The 15,797-nt window shown below is 37.1% G+C and overlaps 2 protein-coding genes across 3 annotated transcripts; both read left to right on the forward strand.

The window, feature by feature from the left end:
• The first annotated feature begins 484 nt into the window (after positions 1-484).
• Positions 485-2,403, forward strand: LOC106355998. The gene is made up of 2 exons (XM_022689626.2): positions 485-1,330; positions 1,583-2,403. The coding sequence occupies exons 1-2, from the start codon at positions 485-487 to the stop codon at positions 2,168-2,170; spliced, it is 1,434 nt and encodes a 477-aa protein (XP_022545347.1). The 3' UTR covers positions 2,171-2,403.
• A 7,676-nt stretch (positions 2,404-10,079) lies between these two features.
• Positions 10,080-13,953, forward strand: LOC106355457. 2 transcript variants are annotated; one of them, XM_048736921.1, is made up of 11 exons: positions 10,080-10,952; positions 11,156-11,253; positions 11,329-11,415; positions 11,537-11,843; positions 11,930-12,072; positions 12,150-12,341; positions 12,445-12,529; positions 12,601-12,763; positions 12,839-12,952; positions 13,037-13,134; positions 13,691-13,953. In XM_048736921.1, exons 1-11 carry the CDS (start codon positions 10,869-10,871, stop codon positions 13,739-13,741), a joined length of 1,422 nt encoding a protein of 473 aa, XP_048592878.1. In that variant the 5' UTR covers positions 10,080-10,868; the 3' UTR covers positions 13,742-13,953. The 2 variants fall into 2 exon arrangements, with proteins under 2 accessions (XP_048592878.1, XP_048592877.1); XM_048736920.1 differs by having other exon boundaries at positions 13,037-13,912.
• Positions 13,954-15,797: the final 1,844 nt, after the last annotated feature.

The raw sequence follows: 15,797 nt of genomic DNA on the forward strand, positions 1-15,797 counted from the left end.
CGCCGGTATGTTATTTCTCATGTATTAAGGCGTTTAGCCGCCGGAAAAACCCTAAATATTTTAGTATTGATTCTTCTTTTCCCTTCGATTTGCAGATCTGTAACGGCTTGGGGCCACATCTTCTCCGACCATATCTTCTCGGACAATATATTCTCCAACTGTAAGTCATTCGTCTTTTGTTTAAAAGATTTTGAGATTGTTGTAGTCTTTTGCTGAAAGATTACCCAGACGACTTCCAGGAAGTGAGAAGACTACTCAGACGACTTCCAGGAAGTGAGAAGACTACTTGGACGACTTCCAGGAAGTGAGAAGACTACTCAGAAGACTTCCTGGAAGTCGTCCAAGTAGTCTTCTCACTTCCTGGAAGTCGTCTGAGTAGTCTTCTCACTTCCTGGAAGTCGTCTGGAAGTCTTCTATAGCATTTGGCATAGTGCGCAACCTATGTGTTTGAGATGGTTGTTTGTGATTATTTGCAGGCCTTTAAATGGATTTACCAGAATTCCCGCCGAGGATGTTTACATTAGGAGAAGAGCCTGATGCAATCAGGAGCATTTCGTATCATTCTGATGACACGAAGTTGTTTAAAGCTCTATGTGATTGTCTCACAGCTGACGAATATGAGGATCTGAAGGCGTCGAAGTTAGGAGTGTTCATCAAATTCAAGGAGCTTGACTTTGGTTGGACTTCAAGGCTGGTACATTTTATGCTCTCTTTCCAGCTAGACATCAAGAAGAAGTTTGAGCTCTGGAGTCTTGTCGTTTCACAACCTGTGAGGTTTTCACTGATAGAGTTTGAATACCTCACTGGGCTGAACTGCGATTACATCAAGGACCTGGAAAATCCAAGGTGTGAGGTTACGACGGAGATGGCTGCTTTCTGGGAGAAGATGGGTGTTGATATCGATACTGGGCCAAGTATTGATCAGATAACAGAAGCATTTTACAACTGCGACGAGTGGTCTCGGGATGATCGCATGCGGCTGGGATACCTTGCCATCTACGCAGGGTACATCGAAGGGAAAAAGTTCTCATCCGCTACATCAGCTAGTCTTGCAAGGCTAGTGATGGATTTAGAAAAATTTGAGAATTATCCATGGGGGAGAGTGGCGTTTAAGGTGCTGATGGATTCTCTGAAGGCAAAAGACTTGACGCAAACTGGTTACACTGTTGATGGGTTCATACAAGTGCTCCAAGTGTGGGCGTACTATGCTCTGCCAGAATTGGGTGCTAATTATGGGTCTCCCGTACCAAACAGACCGTCTCCACTGTTGCTGGCTTACAAGGGTGGCAAAAGACAACGCAAATTTTTTAAGGCTGCTATCAATAAACAGGTACTTAACTTCACTCCTAAGACTTCTCAGACGACTTAAAGTTAAGTCGTGTGGAAGTCATCCAACAAAAGACCACTCAGACGACTTACTTATAAGTCGTCTGAGTGGTCTTTTTGTTGGAAGACTTTCAGACGACTTAACTTTAAGTCGTCTGTGATCAAAATACTTCTCAGACGACTTAACTTTAAGTCGTCTGTGAACAAAATACTTCTCAGACGACTTAACTAAGTTTATATCTTTTATTTATTGCAGACTATCGTGAAGAACTTCGTTCAGAAGGATTTTGATGAAATGTTTCCAAAATGGGACGGAGACGTAGATGACCCTGCCGCGGATAACATAATTAAAGTCATGTTTAATGATCCTGGATGGGAGTGGACCATGGAATGCTGGCCAGTCACCGGTACTCGCAAGGTTGTGAAGATGGAAGTGATTCCAGTGAAGAATGAAGTGAGTCCCGTGAAGTCAGAGAGTGTTGTGAAGGAAGAAAGTAGCAGACCTCGGAAGAAAGCTCGTAAAGGGTCTTCTGTTTCTGCTGAGAAACCTGCGGCGGGTAGTGAAGGTCAGCAGATTGAAAAGACCTTGAAGGACATATCTGATGCCATTAATCTTGGCTTTGGGACGTGTCTTAAGGAGCTCAAGTTACTGGCGGATAGGATTGAAGCTGTGGAGAAGAAGGTGGGAATCACCAACAGAGGGGGTTCATCTGATGATCGTCAACTTACAACCACTTCAAATCCACCAAAACCTGTTGACGAACCCGGGGTTAGTACCAAAACCTCTCCCAAAATTGCAGAGAAGAGAGTCACTAGGCAATGTGTTAGGAAGAGTCAGGACTGATGTGATTTGTTTCTTGTGTGCTTTGATGAACATGTGTGCTTTGTTTCTAGTGTGCTTTGATGAACCACTGTATGCCTTGATTCTGAACATGTGTGCTTTGTTTCTAGTGTGAATTTGATCTTTTGTTAATAGTTTTTAAACACACTGTGAACTCGAAATTGCAGAGTGAAAGTGTGAATGGGGCGAAAGCAGGACAGAAGGAAGCCAAAGAACCGAGTCTTACTACAGAACCGAGTTCCTCGAGAGAGCTCTGTCTTGTGAGTCCTGCAGACGACTTACCGAGTGAAGATCCTAGCCTTCTTATATTGGACAAACAAGTTTCGACCGCTTCAGATTTACTCGTTGAAGAAGCTAGAAGGCAGACAAAGAAGGAGACTGCTTTGGTGAATCTCCGTAAAAAAAGTGTGCGAGAAAGGAAGCTTGCTCCCACACAGCAAACTCCTTTTAAGGGAAACAGCACTGCCAAACAGATCATTCCAAACAAACAGGTTGGCGGAGGCTATGATCCTTTTGCACCCATTGACAAGATGAAGTCGAAGGAGCTCACTGCATGGGTGCAAAAAGATCCGTAAGTTGCTGTTAAAAATATGCTTACTTATATTTGATTAAGAAAAGCTTCCATTTGATTATTTACATTTTGTGTTTGCAGTTCTTATAAACTGCCTCTGAAAAAAAAACCACGTAGATGTCGAAGTCGATTCTATCAGGTCCTCCGAACCCCCTTAGAATGGCTAACCGACCATGTAAGTCTTCTGCTATTTTCTTACTCTTATATAAGTCGTCTGGTAGTTATCTGGTACTTTTCTGATTTGTATAAGTCGTCTGTGAGTCGTCTGTGAGTTGTCTGTCAGTCGTCTATGAGTCGTCTATAAGTCGTCTGGTAGTTATCTTACGTAAGTCGTCTGTAAGTCGTCTCTAAGTCGTCTCTAAGTCGTCTGTGAGTCGTCTGGTAGTTATCTTACGTAAGTCGTCTGTAAGTCGTCTCTAAGTCGTCTGTAAGTTTTTTTGACTTGTATTGTTTTATATGCAGCAAATGGATGCTTTTATTAATATACTGAGGCAACGGTACCAAAACCATCCAGAACATTTCAGGAGCGACAGAATGTGCTTTCTTGATCATGTCTTTTCTCGGCAGTGGAGGGCCTCCTACCCTGATTTTAAGAGCGACGCTCCTGATGCCAACGGTTTAGGAAGAAGACTCCCTGGTGGGGCGTGGAATTATCATGCAGGCTTGATACCTTCTTTTTGCCAATCTAAGAAGGTTTGGGGGGTGGATGTGGATGATATCTATGCACCTGTGAACTTCAAGAACGAGCATTGGATTGCTATATGGATATCGATCCCTAAGAGGCACATCGTCGTCTGGGACAGCATTGTCTCTCATATTAGGCCTGCAGAACTCGATGAGGTAATGGAGCCTTTTGTCACAATGGTCCCTTATCTGCTTGTTGAGTGCGCGCTCTCTGACGAACAAAAGGTTCAATACACATTGGAGCCATACACATATGCGAGACAAACCGTTGGAGTACCTCAGTGCCGAGCTGGTGATTGTGGGGTTTTCACTCTGAAGTACATCGAATGTCATGCTCTTGGGATAGAATTTCCCACCGCGTTTGACAAAAAACACGGGAAGACCATCAGGGAGAAGATGGCGCTGGATATATTTCGAGAGCTTCCTAAGTGCCATGAATGGGAAAACCAAGACAATGATGAGAACCTGGCAACGTATGATTAGATATTGGATGTGTTATTGCGATTGTATTTGAACTTGATGCTTTTGTGTACTGTTGTTAGGTAGATTAGGGGATGTTAACAGGGTCAGGATAGGATGATGTTTTTTGTAACCTATCCTCACACCAAACTAGAATTCCGTAGGAAATTAGTTTGGTAGTGCAGTAACCTTTCGGAATATGTAATGTTTAACTTGTATTTTTTAAATTGCACTGTTGGAATTAGTTTCGGAATATGTAATGCTTAACATAGAAGGTCTACAAAGAAAAGTTCATAAAACATATAAATTCATAACATAGAGTCTACAGAGAAGTTCATAAAACATAGAAAATCATTGGACGACTTACTTAAAGGTCTTCTGGACGACTACAGAGAAGTTCATAAAACATAGAAAATCATTGGACGACTTACTTAAAGGTCTTCTGGACGACTACAGAGAAGTTCATAAAACATAGAAAATCATTGGACGACTTACTTAAAGGTCTTCTGGACGACTACAGAGAAGTTCATAAAACATAGAAAATCATTGGACGACTTACTTAAAGGTCTTCTGGACGACTACAGAGAAGTTCATAAAACATAGAAAATCATTGGACGACTAACCAGAAGGTCTTCTGGACGACTTACCAGAAGAAAATTCTAATTAAGACGTTGGACGACTAACCAGAAGGTCTTCTGGACGACTTACCAGAAGAAAATTCTAGTTAAGACGTTGGACGACTTACTTAAAGGTCTTCTGGACGACTTACTTAAAGGTCTTCCACGTCAGTTCTTACATTGTGGACGCTTATGGCCAGTTTCTTTGCAGACTGAGCACCTATAAACCCTGTGTTGCTTCCGGGGTTTGCGTCCTCTCATCCTGGATAGCTCCAACCAAGATTGCCATCTTGATTTCTTCTGTCTCCCCGGACCACGCTTTACTTCCGGAGGAAAGCATGTGCGTGCCTCAACAAGTTGTCCAACACAAGGATATATATTCTCTGAGTATCCTGCAAACAAAGTATCCTTTGAGTAGACCGGCCACACAAGTGTGGAGATATGCACACCAGCTGCTGTTCCAGCTGCTATAGCATGAGAGCAAGGTATTTTCTCGACTTGATAGACACCACAATCACACTTTTGAAGTTCCAGATCAACATTACAGTCCCTATTGCCACCTTTCACAAAGAACTTCCATCCATCAATTTGTTGGACTCTCAGAGTATACGCGTTCTCCTCTCGGACAGCAAGCAAGTGTTCAACACCCCGACTATGTTGAGTTGTAAGACTCAAAGCATCTCCTCTCCTTTTCCAGTACCACCTTCCTAGCTTCTCCCTTATGAACTCCAGCAGGAACTGAATAGGAAATCCTCTTGCTCGCTTCAGTGCGGAGTTAATTGATTCAGCGATATTGCTCGTTTTTAAGTTGTACCTGTCTCCCTGACAATGAACCCTAGACCATAGGGTCACATCGGCTTCCTCCAGATACTCAGCAAGATCCGGATTTGCACTCCGTATCTCATCCATGTACCGATCAAAATCGTAAAGTGTATGAGCATAAGCAGCACCTTTCACCAAGTACAAGAGATGCTTCCCTTTATACTTTTTGACAATATTCTCTTGAAGGTGATAATAACATATTCCTCGGGTTGCCCAAGGAAACACCTTTTCACACGCATTTATAATGGAGGCGTGCCTGTCGGAGACTATCACCAGAGGATACTCATCAGATACACAGCTCGCCAATTTTGTGAAAAACCATTCCCAAGATTCATCATTCTCACCATCTACGATCCCAAAAGCCAATGGATATATCTGAAAATTACCGTCTTGTGCGGCTGCAACCAACATAGTACCCCCATACTTCCCACTTAGGTGAGTCCCATCTACCACAATGACCCTTCTCTGATACTTAAATCCTCTGATTGAAGCTCCAAAAGCAAGAAATAGATACTTAAATCTATTCAGAGAATCAAGTTCTATAGCTGTGATAGAACCCGGATTTGCTGCCTTGATTTGCTCCAAATATGAAGGCAGTCGCTCATACCCGTCTTCCGCTGATCCTCTCACCATTTCTTGCGCATATAACAATGCTCTGTATGAAGTGGTGTAATCAAGTGTCATGCCAAACATGTTCTTCATTGCATCTTTGATATGCTGCGGATTCAACCCATCAATGATTCCAACTCGATCTATGAAAAGTCGACCAATGTACTTCGGAGTACAACGTTTCCGCTGAGCGATTCTGTCTGGGATGGAACATGTATGAGTTGCCAAATACTTGGTTACCCAAAACGTTTTAGTCCCATGTTTCACACTTGCTCGGACCTTCCATTGACAACCACTAACACGACATGTTGCCACAAACAGAGTTTTCGTTGACTTGAATATTCTGAAGGAGAACCTACGCCTCACCGCTGTCAACCGCAACTCTGAAAGCAGTGCATCCTTACTAGCAAAACTCTGGTTGACATAGATTCTGTCTGCAGATGATCCTTCTCCTTCACAACCATATGCCCCTTTGTAATCATCAAAACAGATTTCATCATCTTCTTCCTCATCCTCATCTTTAACCTTTCCATACTCACTATAATCCTCAGCATCAGCAACAACAGGGATGTCAGCATCCTCCTCCCCATCATGATCCTCAGCTTCATCCCCCTCTTCAGCTTCATGCCCCTCCTCAGCTTCATCCCCCTCCTCAGCTTCATCCCCCTCTTCATCTTCATCGCTCACATCAGCTTCATCCCCCACCTCAGCTTCATCCCCCTCCTCAGCTTCATCCCCCACATGATCTTCATCCCTTTCCTCTGAAACCGTTCTCATCTTGCTAAAGCTTGATACACAAAGACGTACTTCATGCGTTTTAGTTATCTCGAGCAAGTTCCGAACTTGTCTATCACTTGTAACATGAATAGGAGGAAGGTCTGGAGCCATCTGTTGTAATGAGTAGGTTAGCTCCACAGACTCTGTGTTCATGTCCAGGTTATAATCTTCTTGAGCCATTGCAACAAGATCAGCATGTGTCGAACTTTCATTCAAAAATAACATTCTCGCTCCTTTGAAATGATCAACCACAAAATTCCAACATCCATCTTTCAACAACCATTCTCCATACACTGCATGTAACTGACGCATCATCTGAAAAAGTCAAAATATAACACATTAGCAAACTTAGAACAAAGAAAACGAAAGTTTATTAAAGACTGACGCGGACGACTTCAATCTAAGTTGTCTAGACGACTAAACTATATGTCGTCTGGTCAACGCAGAGGTTATTTTTGCAATTGACTTTGAAATCTGTTATTTCGGACGACTGAAAGTTAAGTCGTCTACTATTGTTTGGTTAAAAAAAAACTCCAAAAAAGCTAGACGACTTACATTTCAGTCGTCAGAGGTTAGTTTTGCATTTGACTGGATTATTTCAGAAGTTTGACTTTTTGGACGACTTACATTTCAGTCGTCTAGTGAAAATTAAAATAATAATATTTTTTTAAAAGTAGACGACTTACAGTTAAGTCGTCATAGGTTAGTTTTGCAATTGAAAAAAAAAACTTCAAGATTTAATTATATACAGACGACTTATAATTCAGTCGTCCACGAGACGACTGAAATGTAAGTCGTCCAGGATTTACGAGGTTTGACCAGAATCTCGGAAAAAAGTCCTGGACGACTTACAATTAAGTCGTCTGGTGGACGACTGAATTATAAGTCGTCTGTGTATAATTAAATCTTGAAGTTTTTTTTTTCAATTGCAAAACTAACCTATGACTACTTAATTGTAAGTCGTTTACTTTAAAAAAAATATTATTATTTTAATTTTCGCCAGACGACTGAAATGTAAGTCGTCTGGGGAAGTCAAACTTCTGAAATTATCCAGTCAAATGCAAAACTAACCTATGACGACTGAAATGTAAGTCGTCTAGGTTCTTTGGAATTTTTTTTGAAACCAAACAATAGTAGACGACTTAACTTTCAGTCGTCTCAGGTTACAGATTTCAAAGTCAATTGCAAAAATAACCTCTGCGTTGACCAGACGACTTCCAGGTAAGTCGTCTACAGCCAGACGACTGAAAGGTAAGTCGTCTACAGCGAGACGACTTCCCAAGTAAGTCGTCTGACGAACAGATCTGGAAAAAAACTCGATTTCATACCTTAAATTGGTGAGATAAGTTCCTTAGCATACATAAGGCTTCTCCAAGCACACAGAATCACAAACGAAAGTCACCCACCCATAATCGTTAGCTTCTATGACTTTATGAACCATAAAAATTTTAGAATCAAAATCTTGGGTTTTTTTAGCTCATTGTGGAGAGAAAGTGGGAGATATGTTGTGTTTAGTTCACAAGAATGGAAAAAGAAGAAGGGTAAATCGATTTTGGGAGCATTAAGAGCTTCAAATTGGTTGTTCATGGTGGTTGTGGTATTGATGACAATGGCAATCTTGTAATTACTTGAAGATGATGAGGGTGAGAGAGTAAAAATGTCATTTTCGAAAAAAAAAAAAAAAAAAATTGATGGCATTTTCGTAAATTATATGAACTTGTGGGGTGAATAGGGCAAAACCAATTTTCAAAAAAAAGGGAGGTTAGTTTTGTGTTTGACTTTAAGTTGTAGGTCAATTTTGCAAAAACCCCTTCATACAAAACGTTATTGTTTATTCTTCAGCTAGGACACTGCAAAGAATTTCCATAAAGTTCTTTATTTTGTTGATTGTTTGACTCCAATCTGGGATCGAGACCGCCTTGTGTTTAAGTAATAGATTTTATGATGTAAAAAAACATCAATCACGAATACTGCATAATCTTTTCAAGTTCGTGTCTCCAATCACTACACCTAACAAATCAAAATAATTTAAAATTTCACATGTTACTATAATTTAAAGATTAAATTGTTCACAATACATAACAGTTTGAACACTGAAGGTGACCGACCATACATTACCCATCAAAACCTAGCTCATGAAACATACGGATATTTTGGTGAGTATACAAGCGCGACTCATGGCATGGACAAAATAAGCAAAGCATTAGGGCTAAAATATTATTAATATTTTTTTTTGATAACCGTGGATAGTCTTGGGCATTCGGATATTCAGTTCGGTTTCGGGTAGGAACCATTCGATTCTGGGTATATCGGATAAATCATTCTTATACCCAATAGGTATTTATGAGATTTCAGTTCAGTTTAGTTTCAGGTACCCGTTTAATATATGAATCAAGTACATATATACAAAATATATAATTAACACGTTAATCTAAGTGGTCTTTTGGTTACATACTTACATAAATGTCAATCCAACCAGAGTTCGTGTCATTAAAATGCTAGTTTTATAAGTATTTATTATATTTTAATACAAAAATACCACATATATATGTATAATATAAAAGAGAAGATAAAAGATAATGTGGTTTGGTGTTAACAATGTTCTCACTCTTCCCGTCCAATCTGGATACGAGTCTGGTTGATGGCATTTTACTTTATATTAAAAAGCTGAAACTTGTTTTTTCGGATATTTGGGTACCTGTTCGGTTTTCAGTTGAGTTCTGTTTCCGGTTCGGTTATACGGATATATAAATATAGGAACCATTAGGGTATTTGAGAATATTGGTTTCGGTTAATTCGGTTTGGTTCCGGTTCAGTTTTTTTGGTTTTGTTTTTTTGCCCAGGGCTAATCGTAGGGATCCGGCGACCGAAGTCAACCGACTAATACCACGAGTCGCGCTGCATCCACATATTCTTACCATGTAAAACAGCCCGGGTGGCCAGTGGAGATCAAACCAGGATTAGTTTTTATTCTCCTTTATAGCCACTGGACTACTGCCGCTGATTATGTTATTAATTTTTTAGTAAAAAATAATAAATTTTTTGTTATATTTATATTTTGTTTGACATATAATAGAAAATGACACATTTAAAAAAAATTGAGTAGGGCATTTAATTTGTTTGAACCGTTGCTGAGAGTATGTTAACTAATATATGATGCTAGTTGGTTATAAAAGAATGCATTTTTAAGAGTATTTCTAACTTCATTCTATATTTTATTTTAAAATTGAGAAAATGGTGTGAGAAATGGAGTAATGAACAAAAAATAAAAGATTACTCCATTTATAGCGTAATGCTTTTATTTTTTTGTTCATCGCTCTATTTTCCACTGTATTTTTTATTTTTATTTTGGAGTAAGTAGAGTTGGAGATGTTCTAGAAAAAATAAAACAATAGAAGTTCCTAGCTGATGCGTGCATGAACCAATGATAAACAAGCCATTGCTTTAACCGGATAGACAAGTGCATGAAACGGAAGGATAAACGTGTCCGGTTTAGATAATGATCGAGATGCTAAACTAACAAGGATGCGCTGCATCAGCTTTTCATCCGTTACTGTTCTGATTTGTGCTAAGAAGGACGTGGAAGGAGGAAAACGAAAAAAAAAATAGATTTTGGTCAATTTTATTTAAAATTTAGAAAGAAATTTTTTTCATTAATAATTCTTCAATATATGCGGAAAAATGAAGAATGGCGTGAGATTCATGTACCAGAAACTTGGCAATGGTTCATTTGTTAAAGAGTATATCATTTGAAGAATGAAATAATTCATTTTAAAATCTTTCTTTAAAAGTGGTCATCTACTGAGACTTTAGTAGTCACTAATTTGAATAAAAGATTGACTAATTTTACCAATGTATATAATAAGCATTCTAGATAGGTTACTAATTTAATATGAAATGTAAGGAGACCCCAAAAAAAACTTAAAAATTGAATTACACCCTAGCCCGCCATTACTAGCCTTCCATAAAGATTTTGGTAGTGACGGAAAAGGTAAGAAATCTACAGATTTCGGATTCACCTTATCTAAAATCTACAGATTTCGGATTCACATTATCTCAAATCAAAGCCACATAAACGAAAAATTAACATCTGTCTTCGTTTTGTTTTTCTTATCGGATTTACCTTTTTATTTTGGGTTTGGGTGTGTGTTTTGTCGAGAGTATGGGCGACGAAATCATGAACAACATCTCTGAAACGAGGATCGAAGATCAAACCCAAATTAGACAATCGTCGTATTGCCACCAGGTTCAAACATTTTTTTTTTAACTTTATGATATTAGGTTTGTTTTTGCTTCGATCAACCTATCTTCAATAGGCACTTTTATATTCTCAATTGCTGTTATCCTTATTGATCCGAAATTGGGTGACTTCTTGGTTGCTTATTGGTATCGAATTTGATTTGTTTTTTTTTTGAGTCATTGTTTGAATCAGTGATCTTTGTGTTTTAGTGTCATCAAAGGAGATCGGATGTTGTCGGAAATTGCGTGACAAAGAGGCCAAACACGACATGTATGGTGAAGTATTGTAGTAGTTGCCTATGGAACAGGTTTGATTTGACGTTCTTGAGATTTGTATAACCTCTAGTGATTGTTTTATATATGACTACGGCTCTAATTTAAAGGTACAAAGAGATCCCAGAGGATGTTTCATCGAAAGAAGACTGGCTTTGTTACAAATGCAGGGGAATTTGCGATTGTAGTAAATGCCTGTAAGTCTAAATCATTCATTACATTTTGATTTTTTTTTTTTTGTCAAAAAGGACTGTGTACATGTTTTAGGGCTCACTTTGTAAATTTTAAGAGAAATTAAATTTTCTTTTTATTTTCCAGAAAGACACAAGGTAAGAAGCCAACTGGGTTTCTTAGAGAAAATGGTTCCAGCTCCTATGCCGTTAAAAACCCCAAAAATGCCAAACGCCAGCTGAAGTTGAATGATTCAAGTGAAGGCTACAACGAGGAGAATCCTGCAGCCGGAAAAAGAACAAAACCCATTCTCAAGAAGAAAGAGAAGTCTCAGCTTGAGGAGGTTAAGCTACCTCAGGGCAGCGAGTCAATCACTGTCTTCGGCATTGACTTGCCCTCTGAAAATGCTGGAAGAGTTCTTCAGTTTTTGGAGTTCTGTTCGAAATTTGGAAAGGTGTCTTCTATGTACTTTGTTTTTTTCTTTAACACTGGAAGTGTTTGCTATTTGCTCTTCTCTAATGCATATGACCTTTTGAATAGGCTCTTGGCATGAGAGGAGGGGAACCTCAACTTGTTGTGAGTGAGATTGTATCAGGGAGAAACAGAAGGAGCCATGAGCATTCTACCCTCACCCAAATGATAATCCAATTATTGACTCTTATATTGGTAGACACAGGAGACAAGTACGTATTGTTTTCTTGGAAAGTACAATTTTTTCTTTGATATATAGCTGATTGATATTATTTTTATGATAATTTAGATCAGTTGGCCTGAGTGCATCAGACGATAGGTGGTTCAATGTTCTTGGAGACTGTCTTGCCGAATCCGAAGTTAAGCTTGATGACTTCCCTCCTGAGATGTTTCAAAAAGGCATTGCTGAGTATGAGGAGATGGGTTCATCGGAAAGGCTGAAACTTTTGAATTTCTTGTGCGATGAAACGCTTAGCACAAAGTAAGTTATATTGTAATATATGTATCTATATATATATGTATATGAATCAGTTTTTCTTATTTTTATGTGCTTGAGAGTTAACATGTTGTAAACAATCTTTCAGGGTGCTGAGGGATTGCTTTGCTAATCCTGAATTTGTTGAAAAGAAAAAGGAAGCAAAAGAAAAGTTGAATGCAGCAAAAGCTAACGTAACCGTAAAATCTACTTAGGTCTTTACTATTTAAGTTTGACAATTCATATTAAAACCTTTTTGTTGTAGGAGCAAAAACTATATCAGAAGTTAGAAGATGAGTTCTCCAAAGCTCAAGCAGAGAATAATGGGGTTGAGTTGACAATTAAACAACGGCTTGCAATTGTATCACAAATGGAAGCTGAATCTGAACTAGTCTTTGCCGGAATGCAAAACGCGTTAAAAATGCAAAGTATAATTCTGAATTCATGTGATTGATTGTTTATAACAATGGTTTAGGAGCTTATTTTTCTAATTTCTTTCGCAGATGTTCAAGAATATGATAATGTTCTTAGAACCAGTCCGGTCGAATTGGATGACAATGGTCTTACTCTCTGGAAATTGAAGTCGTACAACAAAGAACCAAACATTTTACTTCAAGGTGTGAAAAATATAATAAACACTTTGCTTGTCTTAACAAGTATTATGTAGTAATTTTTGTTCTCTTACCATTGTTTCTGTGCAGATTTAGGAAGCTGGAGTGACGTATGTCCTCATGAAAGGTGGTTTGCGTTTAGCCCTGAGCAAAAACCACAAGTAGAGAAGTACATTGCTTGCAAAAAGGTAGATCATTTTCTCTCTCTGGCTCTCTCTAATAATATAATGTCAAGGAATTTATTATGGTTTGTAGGCTTCTAAATTAATTTTAGGTTAAAGAATTTATTAGAACTTCTTAGGTTTAAGATTACTTTGGTGAATGAATTCATTAAAAACTGTTTAGGTCAACGAATTTATCAACGCTTTTTAGGATTTAAGTGTTCTTTATTAATCTCAAATACATCTTCATATATGTCTATACAATACTTTACACACACACACATATATATATATATACTTGCAACTAAAGCATTTATCCACAGACTTTGGAATCGATGTCATGGTTTACATTCAAATACTAACTTAGCATGAAACTGTATACAATCAAATACTAGTTTTGCATTAAAATGTACTATGATTTTCTTGAAGTCTCAAGACATGTTTTGTTCATGAGTATGCATTTTCAGCTTTGCAAATCATTTCCTCTTTTGAATACTATGTACGTCGAATGACTCTAATTTGTTCACAGGTTTTCATATTCTGATGTGCATCTTAATTTTTCTTTTGATTTCTAATTTTGTAGAAAGAAAAGGCTTCTCAAAAATGGAAGGGAAATACTGCTCTTGAGTCTTAGCGATAATTTGACTTTTTTTTTCTGTGAGAACATAATAGAAAAATGATTATGATCGTAAAAAGGCTGACTCATTTGCACTGGATATGATTTGTTGTTTTATTTACATTTCTGAACAACCAAAAAAACTCTGTTTCGTAATTTCTTTTTATCTTAAAAACCATTTAGACTTTGGTCGTTGAAAATTGTGTAAAGATTTATATTCAGTAACATTTCTGAATGTCCGAAAGTGAATAGATTCTAGGGAAAATTGCTAAAAGAGAACAAAAAAACAAAGTTATTGTCCCTTTGGTATAAAACCAAATTTGTTCATTTTTTCTCATTTTTACCCTTTTTATTTCTGAAACCTAATTAAATAAATAATTTTGTTAATCAAAAAAATTATTAAAAATATAAACAATGAATAAAACGTCCATATACACAAGTTGGTAATTTTCTTTTGTTCAAAAACTTGGTAAACAAGATTTTTAAAATACGTTCTACTAAAAATAGAATGCATCTTCTAAGAAAAATAGTATAGTAGAAAACGATTTCTAAAATAAACACGTTCATCTACTTCTTTTAGAACGCTCATTTTACTATTTACTAAATTTCTAAAAAAGAGGAATGCGCATTCTACTAATCGTAAATATATCCACTTTCCTTCCGAATGCATCTTCTACTTTTATAAAGTATTCTAAATTTCGGGGAATGTGTTTTCTACAATGTACTCTTATGTCTACTCAAAGTAGAAAGTGTATTCAGAATTTTTATCATTCTTCTAAACTTTTAGAAGTCGTTTTCTACGGATAAAAATACCTGATTTTTTGCGAAAATTAATGAAATTTCAGTTAAGAAAATATTCTAAAAATCTCCTAAAAATATTCTAACTTCCTAAAACGTGTTATGGTCGATTTTACTTGAATTTTTTTAAAAAAAATGATTCTCCCTTCTCTTCTTCATCAATCTATGGTTTTTCCATAGTTTTTCTTTTGATTCTTCTCACAAACTCTTGTTCTCTATGATGCATATATATACCCTTTTTCTTTTTCTTTTTGTTTTCGGTTGCCTTTCAAATGTTTTTTTTTTCTTTTTTTCCATTAACTTTTAAAAAAAAATCAAATTACCTTTTAAATTGTGTTTAATTAGATTAAATATAGGGTTCGTTTTGGGATTATGAAAAAAATTATACTATTGAGACAACTTCATGTTGGTTTTATACCAAGGGGACAACAACCTTGTTTTTTTGTTCTCTTTTGGTAATTTTCCCTAGATTTTCTATAATACAAACATTTGTAATTTTGGATTAGTATCATTTAAATCTTTTTGGGTTTGTGTTATGGAAATTGAAACATGCTTTTTGTAGGTAAAATGCATTTACCACGACGCACCACAATAAATATTTCCTGCACTTGTATGAATCTTTAAGGAAAACATTTAAACAATGGCAAAATATAATATAAGCAATAAAGTAAAAGAGACTAAATTTCTTTATGTGGAGGACCCTCTAAATGTAAAAAGGAAAGCCATGAAACCATAATCCATTCAAAAATTCATTTATAAATTATTATAAATACAACCACATCCTTTTGTTCAACACGAATATGTCAAAAGACTCAAGGTGCCAAATAAAATCCCGAACAAAAGAAACAAAAACAACAAGAAAGCAATATGAGAGCTCAAAACCTACCTCAGTTCACTAGGATTCCAGAAATTAGAGACTAATCCCACCATACAAATCAAAGATGAACAAGTCAACAACATACAAATCCAGATGAACAAGTCAACAATACATCTGCAAAATTTCAGCTCAGTTATGAAATCTACACGACTTAATTTAGATTGGCCTTAATTCAATTCTAACATATTTCTTGAAAAAAAAACACTAACTTTGATCCATGCTTGATTAGGCTTGGATGCAATTCAACCAATTGATCTTCTCCCCTTTAACCTTCGCTTTGGTGTTTTCTTTGATGGAAAGAAAAAAACAAACCTTTCTTAATCTATCCTTTTGATAAACACTATTATTAGGGTGTATTTAGAGAGATTTTGTTCTTATTCATATAAAACGATGCACTTG

This window comes from Brassica napus, chromosome A7 (assembly GCF_020379485.1).
Source record: "Brassica napus cultivar Da-Ae chromosome A7, Da-Ae, whole genome shotgun sequence".
NCBI classification, from domain to species: Eukaryota; Viridiplantae; Streptophyta; class Magnoliopsida; order Brassicales; family Brassicaceae; genus Brassica; species Brassica napus.